General features: G+C 37.0%; 2 protein-coding genes across 2 annotated transcripts; both read left to right on the top strand.

The window, feature by feature from the left end:
* The first annotated feature begins 510 nt into the window (after window positions 1-510).
* LOC149046334 (calcium-responsive transcription factor-like) lies at window positions 511-4,557 on the top strand. Its single transcript, XM_089207706.1, has 4 exons — window positions 511-1,198; window positions 1,635-1,757; window positions 2,009-2,161; window positions 2,842-4,557. Exons 1-4 carry the CDS (start codon window positions 1,064-1,066, stop codon window positions 3,253-3,255), a joined length of 825 nt encoding a protein of 274 aa, XP_089063832.1. The 5' UTR covers window positions 511-1,063; the 3' UTR covers window positions 3,256-4,557.
* An 8,951-nt stretch (window positions 4,558-13,508) lies between these two features.
* LOC149046333 (fibrinogen C domain-containing protein 1-B-like) lies at window positions 13,509-17,912 on the top strand. The gene is made up of 4 exons (XM_089207686.1): window positions 13,509-13,618; window positions 15,903-16,378; window positions 17,144-17,293; window positions 17,383-17,912. The coding sequence occupies exons 2-4, from the start codon at window positions 16,078-16,080 to the stop codon at window positions 17,910-17,912; spliced, it is 981 nt and encodes a 326-aa protein (XP_089063812.1). The 5' UTR covers window positions 13,509-13,618; window positions 15,903-16,077.
* Window positions 17,913-19,076: the final 1,164 nt, after the last annotated feature.

Genomic DNA, 19,076 nt, shown 5'->3' with positions numbered 1-19,076 from the left:
AAAAGCAGATTCAGGTCAAAGATCATTTGCTTAACTTTGCACTGTAAAATCTTTCGATTGGAACAAACATACAGTTCTTTTCTGTTTGTAATAAATAATCTTTACGTTTTATTTGACCATGATCTCTTGGTTTTTGTTCAACATCTTATTTGCTACTAATAAATATATTTGCCAAGGGGTGGTCCAGTTAATATTTAACACTCATGCATTTATGTTTTGCGGCTCGCGGGTAAATATTGGCGGGAAATCTAAATGTTTGGTAGAAGAACAAACATGGCTGATAACAGTACACCTTGGGCTTCAAGATGGACCGTACAGTTTGACCCTTATTACGGGTATGTTAACGATGAAAGCAGCGCTGACGAACTCATAAAACAGTACGAGATAGCTACGACGACACGCTTCACTGTATTTAAACAAACAGGAGGATTTTCAAATTGCAGTAGGCTGGGTAAGTAAGCTCACATGTAAAGATTTACAAAATAAACCATACTGACAGTAAAGTAAAGTGAAGTATAACTTTATTTAGACACTATAGGTATTTAAAGCCAGGGGCGTGTGAGATCGTGTTATTAACATGAAATATAGATAAATCAAAATAAAAAAAGGGATTTAACTTTTTTCCAATAATTATTGATATCTTAAGAATACATGTACACATCATTATTCTTCGGTTTACCCTGGTCAGTTAGACTTTCAAAATTAACATGTAATTAGAATTCAACTTAGCTTCAAGTGTCAATTTACTGTGAGCCTGCAGCAAGAGTTGACAAGAAATGCTTAATTAATTAAGATCAAGCTTAAAGTGTCAAAACCCTACTCAGTGCTATTGACACACAGCTGCCAGCATCCCCATCCATTACACCAATCCTTGGGCTACATCTGGGTGGGGCAAGCTTGATTTTCAGGCCCTCCATTTTAAGCACCCATGTGTACATATGTACGTATGTGTTTGTGTACATGTATTGTATTGCTAACTTAGCTTGGTTCCTCTTCTCACATAAAAGAAAATGCAGATAAAAATGCTAAGAACCACCGTTTACAATGGGCTGACTCACAGGAGATGACAGGATGCAGACTAAGTTTTGATGGCATCCCATTCCAAATTGTGGGGGTCAAAGTTTTAGAATGCCAAAATGGGCCAGACAGAAATAAGGCACTCAAAAGGAAGGAGGCTCAAAAGAGACTACAAAAAGATGTAAGCATGCATAATAATTAACTAAATAAGAATGTAAACAAGATGATATTATTACTTAAGGACTCCCAAAGAGGATATCATATGTAGGGCATTACATAGTTATTGATTTACCTTCACCTATTTGCTCTTAAGCTAACAAGGTGGTAAGTCCCAACTGATTTTTCTAAGCAAGTTGGTGAGCACTCACCTCTCCCTCAGGGCTAATAGCAGGCATTAATGTTTTCTTTTTTACTACTTGCAAGTAAAAGGACATATCACATTTTATTTGTTAAAATAAGCAAAGTCGCAAAAAAGGACCACTGTGACTGCAGTTTACAAGGTAGGAATCAAGTACTATTTTAAAGGATACTTTTCATTACTTCTAAGTTTATTGATAACTTGACTATTCCCATATGACTGCTCTATCTAACAATCCAATAAATCTATTTGGTTTCAGAAGGAGAATGATGATCACTGCTATAACAACACCAAACAGCGCTTTATAGTACAGGATACGAAGAAATGTGACTGTCCAGCAAAGATCCACCTAAGGAAAATAATCAAGTATCCTGAAAATAAGGTCAGTTTATTTTAATTATTGAATAAGGGTTCAGGGGGCACTACCATTAACATGAATGATCACTAGCCTAATAAAGGGTGCTTAATCCTAATGGGCCTTGTGTTACATGTAGGTGAAGTGGACATATGATAAGACAACCTGGACATTTCGTTGTGCAGAATTGAAACAAATTTACCTGTAATGGAAACAGAGTGAATATTTTAGAAACCAATTTTTCAAATATTATTTTAATTAAAAAATTGTATCGTTAGATTTCAGAGAACACAAAGAGTAGAAGGGAGACAATGTCAAAATTTCTGAGAACATCCCTAGAGTCAGAAAAGAAGCAAACAATAGCTACAGAGGAGCGTATTTACATATTACTTCCTAAACCTACGGATCACTTATTTCACCCCATGGGGAGGGTAAGTACTTGGCCATCAATTAAATTTTTTTTGGAACCAGGAAGCTGAAGTTTGGTGGGGAATTGAAGGTGACTTAACTTCACACAGATCATCAGTCTACTGTAGACTGTGCTGCTTCCACTGTCATGTCGAATATATATAAAGAATGAATAAAGATTATACATCACAACAAAAGACCAATAAAATGTACTACATGTAGAGCTTCTTTTAGCTACACTGGCATTCATTCCTCAAACTCAATGTCAAGACTATAATATCACAATTTTATCGGAGAGGGATTTCCACTGGCACTGTTTTAATGGAATGCTGTCATGGACTTTTTAAATGGATTTTCTTAAAAAATACAGTGTTCAGTACTCTGTAATTATAACATTCTGTAACTATTACTGAAAAGCCCTGCCAGAGGACTGCCAATAGTAATGTTGGTATAATTTGCATTAATATTCATTCAAAATATTTCCCTGTTTCTGAAAGGTTAAAACCACTCACATATTTCATCATAACCAGCTGCTGTTGACCAAATTTGGAAAAAATTTTCTCATATTGAACCAATGACATCAAAAGCAGCCGGCTCCAGGTTACTGAACCGTTGACCAAGAAAACCTGGGGATGAGGTTGTGTAATTTTTTAAATGAATAAATAATAAAGCAATTATTCTTTCTTTCTTGTTGTGTAACCAGACTGCTGGGCTACTTCAGCCTATTGATGAGACACTGGTTAAAAAAATTCATGAGCTTGTTGGAAGTGGTGTTAATTGTGTTTCTGAAATGCAACGGCACCTGCATCATTATGTAAAGAAGGAACTTTTCACAGGCCAACAGCCTCCAGATCTAACCAACAGACGGTTCTTCCCAACAACCATGGATGTCAGGAACCACATGTATTGTGCCACAGTGGTGTGCAGACATTCACAAATTGATCAAGAAAACCTTGACTTAAAAATCAAGAAGTGGAAAGAAGAAAGCCCAGATGATAATTTCTTTTTCAGGCCTCACTGCCTTACAAGTGATAGTGAGTCCTATCAACAACCACAGTCACTGAAGGAAGAAGACAGCACTGATGTAATTAAAATAAGTATAGGTGATCCATTTTAAACAAGACAACATGGCTGTGTGATTCTGAGATACATGCTGGTCAGATCCTCCTAAAACAAAAATTCCCTCTTGTAGATGGTCTAAGGGACCCTGTTATTGTGGGCGCATTAGTCACTCCAGCCATTAGTGAGTTTGTACAGATCATAAACACTGGCTCACACTGGGTTTGCCTGAGCACAATAGCTGCTTGTCCTGGAACTGTCAAGGTGTATGACAGCTTATATCAAAATGTAAGCGCGGTTGCCATTGATCATTCATGTCGCATGCTATTGTATACTGGTTCTACAGTCACTTTTTGTAATGAAAGAGTACAAAAGCAAACAAATTCAAATGACTGTGGCTTGTTTGCACTGGCATTTGCTATAGATTTATGCCATGGCCTAGACCCCACAGCGCAGTCATATGACTAAGACAAAATGCGCAAACACTACATCAACTGCCTGGACTTGCATGATATGGTTCCTTTCCCAAGAACATCAAGACGGGTACCATATCATGCAATCACCAAAAGAAAAGCAGTGACAATCTAAAAGTCTATATGTGGCTATGGTCTGAATGATTTGTAATTCAAAATTATGAATGAATTCAAAATTATGAAAACTATGAATTTCTCCGTCAGTTTTCTGCCTAACTCAGTTTTCTGCGTAACTTATTTTTCCTTGTTCTTGAGTTTGTGGTGCTTTAATATCATGATGAAAATTGCCTGTAAGAATTTCATGGATGATACCTATAGACCCACATTTAATCCATAGGTTATATTCTACAAGTTCAAATTGAAATACTTAACATTTAGGAGGAAGCTCAAGCTGAATATTCGAATGTTGACCGTCGGTGTATTGTCATCACACAATCATCTTAAAATTGTGAAATATGTACATCAATTTATTTAATACAAGTTTGAAGGCTTATCATGTGATAAACTTCTGATTAAGTACCTCTTCAGAAATTTCTGTACATATAAGTTTAGCACAAATGCAATTAAAATTAATACTTATCTTTCTCGAGTATTTTGATGTCATTGTTCTTCTGCTCACTTGGCAGCTATGAGGCTTAGGTCGATGGTGTGTAGGATTTTCAAGAGGTGTTGCCAATCAATCAGATCGACCGAAACCAGGTTGACAACTTACGAACCGGCCAAACATTTCGTTAACAGCGCCATCAAAGTATCATTACAGTCCAACAAAGGACCTGTTTTTCTGTTCAAATCTGGCAGAAACTGGCTCGGACGCACTACGTGAACTTCCTAACACTCGAGTACACTGTGAGTACGCGTCAACAAGAAAAAGCGGAAGTCACATTGTAAACTGCGAATACTCATACAAGATGCCGCTGATATGTCGTGGGCTCATCTGGTTTAGGACGATGTTATATAGTGCTTTCCAGATTTGTACGGTAGCTACAGCGGCCTATAGGGGAGACGTTATCCACTTTTTAAATTCAATTTTATCGCGTGATATATAATGGTAATATGACGGAGTGGAGTCCAATTCGGTCTGTAATCCTAAGAGTGATTAACAAAATCGGACGACCGCGAAGCGGGAGTCCGATTTGTCAATCATGAGTATGATTACAGACAGGATTGGACGACACGAAGTCCTTTCACCAACAAATCATATCTGTTACAATTTCCGAAAATAACAAATACATTTAGGACAAATATGTGCAGTAGAGACAATGTCTTAGTAAAAAATTCCTCAACTTCCACGACTTTTTTTTAGGATAAGTGGTTGTTGCTATGGTTATTGTGATCAATTCTGTGACTGGTCGATTTGACTGAAAGGACTATGGTTGGCTGCTTCAACTGTCCGATTACGGCAAACTGTCCGATTGCAACTCTACAGAATGATTAGTGAGAAAAAAAGCATCTACTGCACCACTGATTACATTTGAGGAAATTGTAATGGTTATGATTAATGAGATTTATCGCGCGATGAAATGAAAATATCGCGCGATCAATAACCAATGGAGAAGCCTTGACTGTGCTCTGTTCTGTTGTAAAGCATTTAATTAGGAAGCGGCTAGAGCACGAAAGAAGTGTTGGGAGAGATACGAGACGTAGTCGAGTGTTCCTCCCTACTTCTTGAGTGCCTTCCTAATGCTTTACAACAGAACAGAGCACAGTCAAGGCTTCTCTGTTTGTATTATTATAGAGAATCTGTTAAATTCCCCACGCATTACTTTCAGTTTTCAAAACAAGCTTTATTTCCAAAACTAACAACGGTGTTGTTAGCATGCTCTATACTCTCATAGAGCACGTTACAATAAGCCAATCAGAATCCCTGTTAGAATGGTTCAAATAATCTGATTGGCTGTACAAGACTACAGCTGTCAAAAATGTCCAACAATCAATATTAAAAAACCATCAAAGTTCACATTCTGCAATAGTTTACAAGCTGAAATAGTTCGGCAGGTCGAATTTAACACTTGCCTGAAGTTTTTTTGGCCTCTCATACAGAATCTGAAAGTGAAATGTTCAGTGAAATCCGACTGAATTATGGCTCATAAAACACAGAAGTTTTCCACATGACAATTAGAAAAAAAAATAAACGACAGCCGAAAGTCACCGAAACATGAAGATTGCTCGGGATGACAGAGCCGTAAAACTCGGCTGCAGTGACTGACGTTTGGTTCTTCTGTTGCTACATGCCGGCTCGCTTCTTCCTAAATTTCACTTTTAATTAACGAAAAAAGGCTAGAGAGAGGTCCCGGAAAGGGCCGGACATAGTACAATTTGGCAGATGTCGTGACAGCTTTAGCTCAACTCTATGCTCGATACTCTCATAGATCACGCTCTTTCAATCAATGATAGCACGCATTTTATCCGAAGTTAATCATAAATGGAAATTATCGCGCGATGAATGTTAAACTATCGCGCGATAAATGATAAACTATCGCACCAGAAATGAAAAATTATCGCGTGATGAATGATAAATTATCGGGCGATAAATGGGAAACTTGTTGGGTAGCAGGTGATTGACTGTCACGCACGTTGTTTCCGTGGACGAGAGGACAATGGCTGCAACAGTTGGAAAGTTCTTTCTTAACTGGTTGGCGATGCTGAAGTGACATAATTATGTAATCAGAAAGATTAGATAATCCACACCTGTTCTCAGACACTGACAGCCATCGCAAAATCAAGGTTTACTGTACTGATTCACAGAGCTACGTGTCGCAGAAGTATTGTAAAGTACTGCTAAATGGTTTTTTTAACGAAAATAAAACGAACTATTGACCTCAAAACATACCTCTCCAACTATGGCAGCCATCGTCGTCCGCGGAAACAACGTGCGTGACAGCCGATCACGTGCTACGTAACAAGCCGTGGAGGCCTGTTTTCTAATCTGGAAGACCCAGGAGTTATTATTTTACTTATTTCACCAGGGTCCAGCGCCCAGTTGTTCGAAGGCCGATTAGCGCTTACCCGGGGTTAAGTTTTAATCTGGGTTATTTTATTCCTTTCTTCAAAGGTCTATTTCAGATAATTTCTTCAATTCTTTTTAGAACATCCAGGCATCAAATTGTAGGCAAAAATAAATATACTGAATGTGCCTTTAAAGCTTTCAGATCTGAGGTCAGATTTCACGCTAACCCTGGTTTATCTTAACCTAGTTTTGAACAACTTGGCAAAGGGCAGATAACATTATCCAACGAAAAAATCGCTGTCCGGCGGATAAGTGACAGCAAAACGTGTAGCTTTATCCACCGGATTGAGTTTTATCCAGTGTATAGCACTATCCAACCTTCGAACAACCGGGGCCAGGTGTTCATGATTTTGTTTACAGAGAGACATCCGTCAACAAAAATTAGAATTTATAATCTTAAAATGATCATGAGCAAATAAGGTAATCCCTGTGGAGAGTGCAGCGAAAGGGATAAAACTCTACAGTCTTCTTTCAGTCTGATTGGTTCCCGCAATACAAGAACCCCACAGGGTATATTTCTAGATCGTTGTTGAACTTTGCAATAATAACATCAGCAAACACTTTTTGACGACAAATCTTTGCTTTTTTACGTTTAACCTCAAATGGTTCCAGAAATGAACAAAGGGATTTTCGCTCTGGTATCACTGGCGTGCATTTTGCTCGCAGGTAATTGTTCTTTTTCATTTTCGTGACCTGTCTGTTTAATATGACCTGTAAAGTTTTTTTTCTTTTTTGAAAAAAATGTTGAATTAGTAATCAGCAAGAACCGTTGGACTTGAAAAAGGGATGTTTTTAGTTTGTATAAGACTATTTCATGAGAAAAAGTTTCTCTATGGATGAGCAATTTCTTTCCGGGTCATCCACAGTGCAATCTAGATTTTCAGACGGTAATAAAATTTATCCCTACGCTAATGCTTCGCCAAAACATCTTTACCGGCTTATTTCAGAGACAAACTCTACTTAACTCACGAGTGAGATGCCTTGTGTGAGTATGTGCATCCAAATAATTTTTTAAATGAAATCACGTTCAATGTTATCTTACATAAGCAGAAAAAAATTGTTACAAAACGTTTTTATCGCGCTTCGTTTTGATCAATTGTTTCGATCAGTTGATGATCAAGAAAACAAAAGTAACAGATAAGAGTTTGTTTCAAAATAAAATTGGAGGCATTTCTAGCGACAAATTTAAAATGATGTATTTCCGAAAATCACATCTGCTTCTCCGGAAAATTTGTATCGCTTAATATTGCACGCAAACATTGAGTATAACTGTACAGGTGAAAACTATAAAATTCGCTGCAGTAACCTGATTTCCACAGTTTTACCTTATCTTGTACGCTTTTTTCAACAATATTTTTGATCAAGTTTCCCAGGTATAATCCGAAAACACTGGGAAAAAATTGGATATATATGACCTTCTAAACTTGTTTGTAGTAATTATACATATCTTCGTTAGCGAATCAATTTTGTCGGGTTTTCATAACACTTCTGTTAAAACGCTCCCACATGTTTGCTTAGCAGAAGAAATCTTAGCAGAAGATCGACAGATAATGGACTCTTAACTCGAGATTTTAATTTAAGGCGCTGTAAAAAAGAGAAGAAAAAATCACCGCATTATATTGGTCTGAAATGATATGTAATTAACTTTCAGGCTGCATTGTGAGTAGTTCCTCTCATTCGCCGCCATCTTCAACATTTTTTTAATGGGGTGCATGTTAAATTCATCCACCCTGGTAAAGCAGTCAGAGTTATTTTTGCATAAACTTGTACAAAATGAAAATAGCTGAGTCAGTTTTGGCTGACGGTCGGTTTGTACAGAAGACACTCAAAAGAATTACATAAGGCGGTACACAAAAGGTTTCTGCAAATTTAACCTTTCTTATGCAAATATAGACCAGAAGCGGAAAAAAAACAAACAAACGCAACGCTAGATTTGGCATAAAGCTGAGAACAGTTGGCTTTTTTGTGCTGATTGAATTTGGCAATAAACTATGATAGGAAGTTCCGAGATGAAAATCGAAAGGCTTCTTTTTTGTGATGAAATGTACTTTCTTGAACAGACTTGCTGGAAAGTATAATTGATTCACGTACATATTGTTTCAATATAGGTTTTGTCGAGCGTTTAATAACAAGCCTCTGGCTCGGAAGACTAGGCGTGTATCGTGTTTCAGACATTAAATAAAGTTATCCTTGTCCATATTTTCACGGAGTCTGCACCGAAAAATTGATTAAAACTTGTTGCGAGTAACAGTTGTTTTATATTTTAATTTTATGGAAAAGGAATGTAAGTAAATAAACGAAAAAAAAATTAATTGTGGATATGCCATGTTCAAGCAGACGAAGCGCCATTCGAGAGCCTTCTCATGTGGTTATGTTTATCACATCAAGGTAAAAATCCCTGTGGGATATATTACTCTAACTGTAGTTACGAACCTCCTCTTCGAAATAACAATTGTGTATTTTAGTTTGCTTTCTTTTCTGGTTCAAAAACATATTCAAACCTGCTAGATAGTCGTTAGATGATAGATTTGGAGACTTGCTACAAAAGTAGAGCTTTCGAAGCTGACCCTTACGAAATGTCAAAGTTGAAATGAGACCTCAAGATACCTACGCTATCTAGGCTTAAACTAATATCATTTATTTTCCGATTTCTTTCTTTTCTTTTCTATTTTCTATTTCTATTTTTCTTACAAAAGAATGCAAGGTGTCAAAGGGCTGCGGTTAAGGTTATTACTTTGTGATGCATGACTGTTTAAAATTGCATGATTTCACGACATTATTTAAGAAAAAAAATGCTAATTTCCTTATAGCCGGTTGGTTTTGAGGTCTCTGGGGCACATACACGGTCTGGACTGCAGGTACTGACGATACTAGATGGATGTCTTCTCGTTCTGGTTCATTTTGGCATTGTATTCCGTGAAAACATTTGCTCAGCGATGTAAGTTGACGCAACGATCTGAAAATGGCTTGGTTCTTCTTGATAACGTGTACAAATCATTCACTGTGGATCGGTTGGCTTCGTGTTATATTGCCTGCAATTCACAGCCTGCGTGCCAAAGTCTTAACTTCAGGCTGAGTGACAAAACTTGCCAGTTTAATAAAGAAACTAAGTTTCCTGCCCAACTAGTCTGAAGCAGAATGAAGGGTTTATTTATGCTGATAACCCAAATCGAGGTGAGAATATCCTTAAAATACTTGGGCTTTTTTATCAGTCTGCGACTGTTAAAAAGTTTATGGTTACATTTTTTATATGGTTTTGCCTTACTGTTTTCAAGCAAACTTGTGTGAGCCGACAAATTTATTTTTTCCTTGTTACTTCGACAACTGAAGAAATTGGAAGACATAATTTCAAGGGACTTGGTAACGTAATAAATCCACTCAGTCACAAGGTCTCAAGAATACGTAATTAATCTGCGTCATTCCGTCGAAAAGTAAACTTCAACCGTAAAATTTGCTAGAATCTAATCTTCTATCGTCAAATGGAAACATTTCTAAGAGCCGAACGGCGTAAAAACTGCCTTATTAGGAACAGCTCTTAATTATGGTATTATTAAAACTTTTGTTGGCCTATCATCAACCGCAACTTAAGACGTAAAGTGATCAATACGTTGTAACAAGTACCTTCATTTAAAAAAATGTTAATTGTGCTGTGTACAGTCGTATGATAAGTTGATTACGCATGCAAAGTATAATGATTTGTTTGCATATTTTCATGACAGCTTTACTCGGGTCAGTTCCCTTCAGAGCTGCGAATTCTTGTCAACATATCATTCAGAGTAGAGATTCCACTGGGAGTGGAGAGTATTGGGTCGACCCCCAGGGCAATGGGAACTCTTTCAAGGCTTTTCGTGACATGACAACTGATGGAGGTACCTTGGTGTTTTTTGTTTTTCAATTGTTGATTTTATTTTCTCGCTTATTTTTACAAAAGAAGTTTTTTTTAATTCAAAGGAGGCTGGATGATGGTGTTAAACATTATTTTAGCAAGCTCTCAATCGTCATGGTGGAATGCCACCGCTGAACAAACGTTTCAAGGTATGCGTAACTATGGAAACGGCAAAATGGCTATAACCAAAAGCGCCATGAACCAACTAAGAGCGTACATAAACTTTACCCAGATAAGATTTCATTGCAGCAAAGAAAAAGGAACAACATTCCACGTCAGAACGACTCTGAACAACAAAGGTGCAAAAGTGGTGCGATATTTCAGCGGTGAAAGAGATGAGATGCCGGACTCGTGTGACTCCTTCGTCCGTGTGGATGGTGACAACTCAAGACTAGCTCAGAATTGTGCGACATGGGCATATCATGGTAAGTGGGGAAATGTCAGGCATAATGTTGGAGAGAATCGTCTGTACAACTACGCAGCATTTGTGGCCCACAGTTATCACTGGATAATTTCTACTGGTGGCCACTGGATGTGCGATGATAATAATAGCAACAACCTGTCTACTGGAGACTTTTGGAAAGTTTATGTCCGTTGAAATGCACATTCTTGCAATAACTTTGTAATAGGACGAAGCATAAGTGAACAGAGAGAAAGTCAAATGGAAATCAAATAGTATACAAACTGATGTCTAGCCATATGCCTGACATTAGAATGATTTTAAATTTAATAGTTTTTTTCACATCTAAGTCAACCGAAAACACAATCTCCTTGGATCTGACCTACATGTGTTTCAGCCACCTTATATGGTCTTGTCACGTGCAACTCCTTCGTATACTTGACTCCCCTCACATGGAACCTTCGTTTGATTTCCATGAAGTCTTGAACTATTATTTAACAAATTTCGCTCTAGCCTTGTTAATGCCAAGTGTTGAGGGTACCAGTTTTTTAGCTGTACATAATATGACATTTTTATTCTTAATTTGTAAGTTAGCATAAGTTTGGATACTAGCCTTGGACATATTTAAAGTGATTTTCATTACTATATACCGCAGGGGTGAATAATGCTTTCCGCGCGCCCTTATCTCTTGGTTCAGAGGTGATTAGCAAGTACTATTACCTCCGAGCAGCCAAAGAGACAAAATCGCGCGTCAACAATTTAATTTCTGATTATTATTTGATATTGACAGAAACAAACCAATCGTTTTGGTTACTGTGTAGTATATCCAAAACAGTTATTCACCTCAGTGAAAGCGATAGATATCTACCTCCACTTCGGTGAATAATTGTTAATTATAGCTTATATTCTCCATCCTTCGTCACTGTACACATTGTTTAAATTAAGTTTTATCGAGCGTTTTTAAAACAAGCTTTTGGCTCGGGTAATTAGGCGTCCACTCTCATGTTTAAAACATTAAATAAAGTTATCCTTATTCGTATTTTCACGGAGTTTCAACTGAAAAATTGATTTAAACTTCTTGAGAATAGCAAATATTTCATATCTTAATTTTACGGAAAGGGGAATGTAAGTATATAATCGAAAAAAAAGAAACTTAGTTGTTGATATACCCTGTAAAAACAGATAAGGTGCCATTCGAGAGCCTTCGTATCTGGTGATTATCACATCAAAACAAAAAAAATCCCTGTGGGATATATTACTCTAACTGTGATTGCTTGCCTCTCTTTCCAAATAACCAATGTGTTTTTCTGTTTGCTTTCTTTTCAGGTCTAAAAACATATGCTAGATAGTCGCTAATTGATAGATTTGAAGACTTGCTACAAAATACTGTATTAAGCATTCGAAACTGACCATTACGAAATGTCAAAGTTGAACTGAGACCTCAAAATACATACGCTATCTATTTTTAAAAGGTTTTCATTTTCTTTTCCTTTTTGTTCTATTTTGGATTTCGGGTCACAAAAGAATGCTATACTTCAAAGGTTCTTACGGTCAATATTAATACTATGTGTTGTATGGCTATTTAAAATCGAATGATTGCACGACATTTTCGAAGAAAAAAAATGCTAACTTCCCTACAGCCGGTTGGTTTTGAGGCCTTTGGGGCACGCACAGGGAACAGGACTGCAGGCACTGACGATACTAGATGGATGTTGTCTCGATCTGGTTCATTTCGGCATTATATTCGGTGAAAACATATGCTCAGCGATGTAAGTTGACGCAATGATCTGGACTTGGATTGGTTCGCCCAGATGACGTGTACAAATCGTTCACTGTGGGTCGGTTGGTTTCGTGTTGTATTGCCTGCAATTCACAGCCTGCGTGTCAAAGCCTTAAATTCAGGCTGAGTAACAAAACTTGCCAGTTTAAGAAAGAAACTAAAATGTCCATTCCAACCAGTCTAAAGGGTTTATTTATGCTGATAACCCATATCGAGATGATAATATCCTCAAAACACTTGGGCATGCTTATCAGTCTGTGTCTGTTAAAACTTTGTGATTACATAGTTCTGCCATGATGTTATCATGCAAACTTGTGTGGGCCAACAAATTGTTTTCCTTGGTACTTCGACAACTGAAGAAATTGAAAGACATTATTTCAAGGGAATTTGGTTTCGTAATGAGTTCACTTAGTAACAAGGTCTTAAGAATACCTAATTAGTTTACGTCATTCCGTCAAACAGTAGACTTCGACCGTTAAATTTGCTAGAATCTAACCTTCTACCATCAAATTGACCCATTTCCTAAAGCCAAGTGGCATGAAAACTGTCCTATTAAGAACACCATTTAGTTATGGAATTATAACTTTTGCTTGCTTGTCATCAACCGCGAATTACGATGTACAAGTCCCTTCATTTAACAACGTTTATTGTGCTCTCTATAGTCGTATGATATGTTGATTACGCATTCAAAGTATGATGATTTGTCTGCATATTTTTTGTTGCAGCTTTACTCGGGTCAGTTCCCTCCAGAGCTGCAGAGTCCTGTCAACATGTTATTCAGAATGGAGATTCCACTGGGAAAGGAGAATGTTGGATCGACCCACAAAGCAATGGGAACCCCTTCAAGGCTTTTTGCGAAATGACAACTGATGGAGGTACCTTGGTGCTTTTTGTTTTCAAGTGTTGATTTTCTCGGTTATTTATGGAAGCAGGTTTTTTTTTGTTTTTTAATGCAAAGGAGGCTGGATGATATTTTTAAACGTTGTTGGAAAGAATCGTCTGTACAACTACGCAGCTTTTGTGATTTCTACTGATCAACAACGACCTGTCAACTGGAGACTTTTGGAAAGTTTATCTCCGTTGAAATACTCCTTCTTGCAATAACTTTGTAATATAACGAAGTATGAACGAGAAATGGAAAAAAAGTCGAATAAAAATTCATTAGCATATAAACTGCCTTCTGGCCATATGCCTGACAGTCGAACGATTTTAAATTTGACAGTATTTTCACATCTAAGTCAAATAAACGCAATCTCCTTGGATCTGGCTTATACGTGGTTCAGCCACCTTACATGGTCTTGTCACGTGCACCTCCTTTGTATAAATGATTCCCCTCACGTGAAACCTTCCTTTGTTTTTCTTGAAGTCTTGAGCTATTATGTAACAATTTCGATCCAGCTTGGTCAATGTCAAGTTTGGAGGGTGCCAGTTATTTAACTGTACATAATCTGAAATTTTTATTCTTAATTTGAAAGTTAGCATAAGTATGGATAGTGTTACTTTCATTACTATATACCGCACAGGTGAATAGTGCTTGTCACGCGCCCTTATGTTCTGGCTCAGAACATAAGGGCGCGTGATTATTGATAAGCAAAAATTATTTTCTCCGTGCAGCCGAACAGACAAAATCAGTCGTCAACAATTTAATTTCTGACTATTTTTTGGTATATTGACAGGAATAAACTACTCTTTCTGGTTTCTGTGTAGTATATACAAACATGAATTCACCTTAGTGTCAGTGAAAGTGGTAGATATTTACCTCCACTTCGGCGAATAATTATTAATTATAGCTTACATATTCTCTATCGTTTATCAATGTGCACATTGTTTAAATTTAGGTTTTGTCGCGCGTTTTTACAACAAGCCTTTGGCTCAGGAGATTAGGCGTCCACTCTCATGTTTTAGACATTAAATAAAGCTATCCTTATCGATATTTTCACGGAGTTTGCATCGAAAAATTGATTCAAACTAGTTAAGAGTAGCAGGTGTTTTATATTTTAATTTTATGGAGCAAGGAATCTATTAAGGAAAAGAAAAAAAAAAAACCTTAATTGTCGATATACCGTGTATAAGCAAATAAGGTCCCAGTCGAGAAGCTTATGATCTAGTGGTGTTTGTCACATCAAAATGAAAAATCCCTGTGGGAGATGTTACTCTAACTGAGGTTACGTGCCTCCTTTTCGAAATAGCAATTGCGTATTTTCGCTCGCGTCTTTTTCTGGTTTACAATCATATTTAAACCTGCTAGATAGTCGTTAGATTATATATTTAAAGACTTGTTACAAAAGTAAGGTTTTCTAAGCTACCCTTACGAAATGTCAATGTTGACCTGAGACCTCAAGATGCATACGCTTTCTATTCTTAAGAGGTTTTCATTTTCTTTTCTCTTAGTTTTTTTCTTTTTTTGTTTTGTTTTGTATTTTGGATTTCAAGTCACAAAACAATGAAAAGTGTCAAAGGGTCTTACGGTCAATATTAGTACTATGTGTTGTATGAATGTTTAAATTTGCATGATTGCACGACATTATCCGAGGAAAAATATTAATTTTTTTGTTTAAAAATTCTTGTCCACTTATCATTCAGAGTGGTGAGGTATATATATATATATACATATATATATATATATTTATATAGATATAGATATCGCGTGCCTCCCTGGAGGTGTATTGTGTATTTTTGCTCGCGTTTTTTCTGGGTTGAAAACATTTATAAACCTGCTAGACAATCGTTAAATAATAGTTCATGGATTTGCTAAAATTTATTAAAACTTGTTGAGGGTGACAGGTGCTTTATATTTTGATTTTATGGAAAGAGGAAGGTAATAGAAAAATGAAAAAAACCCTAAATGTCGATATGCCCAGTACTAGCAAATGAGGTCCTACTCGAGAACCTTATGATCTGGTAATGGCTATAACATCAAAGTAAAACTCCCTGTGGGTTATGTTACTCTAACTGAGGTCACGTGCCTCCCTTTCCAAACAACATTTGTGTATGCTCCCGTTTTCTTTGGGCTGCTACAAAAGTAAGGTTTTTGAAGCTGACCCTTACGAACTGTCAAAGTTGACCTGAGACCTCAATAAAACATACGCTATCTATTCTTTTAAAAGGTTTTGATTTTCTTTCCTCTTGGTTACTTTTTTTTTCTATTTTGGTTTTCAGGTCACAAAAGAATGCAAAGTGTCAAAGGGTCTTACCGTCAATATTAGTACCATGCGTTGTATAACTGTTTAAAATTGCATGATTGCACGACATTGTCAAAGAAAAAGAATACTAACTCCCCCATAGCTAGTTGGTTTGAGATCTCTGTGGCACAAACAGTTACTGGCGATACCAGATGGATGTTTTCTCGTTCTGGTTCATTTTGGCATCGTATTCGGTGAAGGCATTTGCTCAGCAATGTAAGTTGACGCAACGATCTGAACATGGCTTGGTTCTCCTTGATCACGTTTTCAAATCATTCACTGTGGATCGGTTGGTTTCGTGTTATATTGCCTGCAATTCACAGCCTGCGTGCCAAAGCCTTAACTTCAGGCTGAGTGACAAAACTTGCCAGTTTAACAAAGAAACTAAGACTTCCTACCCAGCCAGTCTAAAGCAGAATGAAGGGTTTATCTATGCTGATAACCCAGATCGAGGTGAGAATATCTTAAGAACAAATTTTTTTCCTGGTTATTTCGACAACCGAAGAAATTGGTAGACGTAGCGTCAAGGGAATTGGTTACGTAATGAGTCCACTTAGTTACAAGGTCTCAAGAAATGCAAAAAGTCTACTTCATTCCGTCAAAGAGTATTAAAAAGAAACTAAGATTTCCTGCCCAGCCAGTCTGAAAAAAAATGCAGGGTTTATTTTTGCTGATAACCCAAATCGAGGTGAGAATATCCCTAAAACACTTTGGTTTTTTTATCGGTGCGTGTTTATTAAAAAGTATATGGTTACATTTTTTTCATGGATCTGCCATAGTGTTATCAAGGAAACTTTTGTTGACCAGCAAATTTTTATTCCTTGTTACTCGAACACATGAAGAAATTGGAAGATATAATTTCAGGGGAATTGGTTACGTAACGAGTCCACTTAGTTCTAAGTTCTCAAGATTACGTAATTAGTCTGTGTCATTCCGTCAAAAATTAGACTTCCACCGTTATAGTTGCTAAAATCTAACTTTCATTCATGAAATAGACCCATTTTTAAGAGCCAAACGGCATAACACCTGCCCTATTAAAAACACCCTTTAGTTATGGTATTATTGAAACTTGTCTTTAACTGCAAATTATGATGTAGATCAAGAGGTTGTAACAAGTATTTTCATTTATATAAATGTTAATTGTGTTGTTTACAATTGTATGATATGTTGATTACTCATGCAAAGTATGATGATTTGTTTGCATATTTTTGGTTGCAGCTCTTCTCGGGTCAGTTCCCTTCAAAGCTGCAAAGTCCTGTCAACATATCATTCAGAGTGGAGATTCTACTGGGAATGGAGAATACTGGGTCGACCCACAAGGCACTGGGAACTCCTTCAAGGCTTTTTGTGACATGACAACTGATGGAGGTACCTCAGTGTGTTTTTGTTTTTTGTTTTCAAATGTTGGGTTTTTTTCTTTGTGGTTTATATAACCAGGCTTTTTTTTTTATCGATAGGAGGCTGGATGATGGTGTTGAACGTTATTTCGCCAAGCCCCCAATCTTCAAGGTGGAATGGCACAGCTGAACAAACGTTTCAAGGTATGCGTAACTACGCAAACGGCAAAATGGCTATGACCAAAAGCGCCATGAACCAACTAAGAGCGTACATAAACTTTACCCAGATAAGATTTCATTGCAGCAAAGAAAAAGGAACAACATTCCACGTCAGAACGACTCTGAACAACAAAGGTGCAAAAGTGGTGCGATATTTCAGCGGTGAAAGAGATGAGATGCCGGACTCGTGTGACTCCTTTGTCCGTGTGGATGGTGACAACTCAAGACTAGCTCAGAATTGTGCGACATGGGCATATCATGGTAAGTGGGGACATGTCAGCCATAATGTTGGAGAGAATCGTCTGTACAACTACGCAGCATTTGTGGCCCACAGTTATCACTGGATAATTTTTACTGGTGGCCGCTGGAATTGCGATGATCTTACTAACAGCCTGTCTACTGGAGACTTTTGGAAAGTTTATATCCGTTGAAATACACGTTCTTGCAATAACTTTGTATTAGGACAAACCATAAGGGAACCACGCAGCATTTGTGGGCAGCCGGTATCACTGGATAATTTCTATTGATAGCCACTGGAATTGCGATGATCTTACTAACAGCCTGTCTACTGGAGACTTTTGGAAAGTTTATATCCGTTGAAATACACGTTCTTGCAATAACTTTGTATTAGGACAAACCATAAGGGAAAAAGCGAAAAAGTCAAATGGAAGTTCAAATACATATAAACTACTCTCTGGCCACATGCCTTACAGTCGAATGACTATTAATTTGATAGTTTTTTGACCTTGTAAATCAACTAAAAACACAGTCTCCTTGGATCTGGCTTATACGTGGCTCAACCACCTAATATGGTCTTGTCACGTGCACCTCCTTTGTATACATGATTCCCCTCACATTGAACCTACTTTCGTTTTCTGTAAAGTCTTGAACTGTTATATAATAATTTCCCTGTACCAATGTCAATGTCAAGTGTTTAGGGCGCCAGTTATTTAAGTGTACATAAAATCTGACATTTCAACTCTTAATTTGTAAGTTAGTATAAGTATGGATCTTATTCTTAGTGTGATTTTTATTACTATATATCGCACAGGTGAATAGAGCTTTTTGCGCGCCTTCATGTGGTGGTTCAGAAGTGATTAGCAAGACCTATAACCTCAGAATTGCCGAAGAGACAAAGTCGCGCGTGAACAATTTCATTTCTGACCATTATTTGGTATATTGATAGGAATAAACTTATCTTTTTGGTGTCTGTGTAGTATACACAAAACAGATATTCACCTTTGTTTAGTGAAAGTGGTATTATTTACCTCCACTTTGGTAAATAAATGTTAATTATAGCTTATATATTCTTCATCGTTTATTAATATACATATTGTTTAAAAAAGTTTTGTCGGGTGTTTTTAAAACAAGCCTTTGGCTTGGGAGACTAGGCGTGCACTCCCATATTTTAGACATTAAATAAAGTTATCCTTATCCATATTTTCACAGAGTTTATGTTAAAAAATGTATTTAAACTGGTTGAGAGTAGCAGGTGTGTAATATTTTAATTTTATAGAAAGAGGAAAGTATATAAAAGAAAGAAAAAAAACTCTATTGTCGATATGCCCTACAAGCAAATAAGATACTAGTCAGGA

This window comes from Pocillopora damicornis, chromosome 5, assembly GCF_964200805.1.
Source record: "Pocillopora damicornis chromosome 5, jaPocDami1.2, whole genome shotgun sequence".
NCBI classification, from domain to species: domain Eukaryota; kingdom Metazoa; phylum Cnidaria; class Anthozoa; order Scleractinia; family Pocilloporidae; genus Pocillopora; species Pocillopora damicornis.
This window is presented reverse-complemented; position numbering and strand designations above follow the sequence as displayed.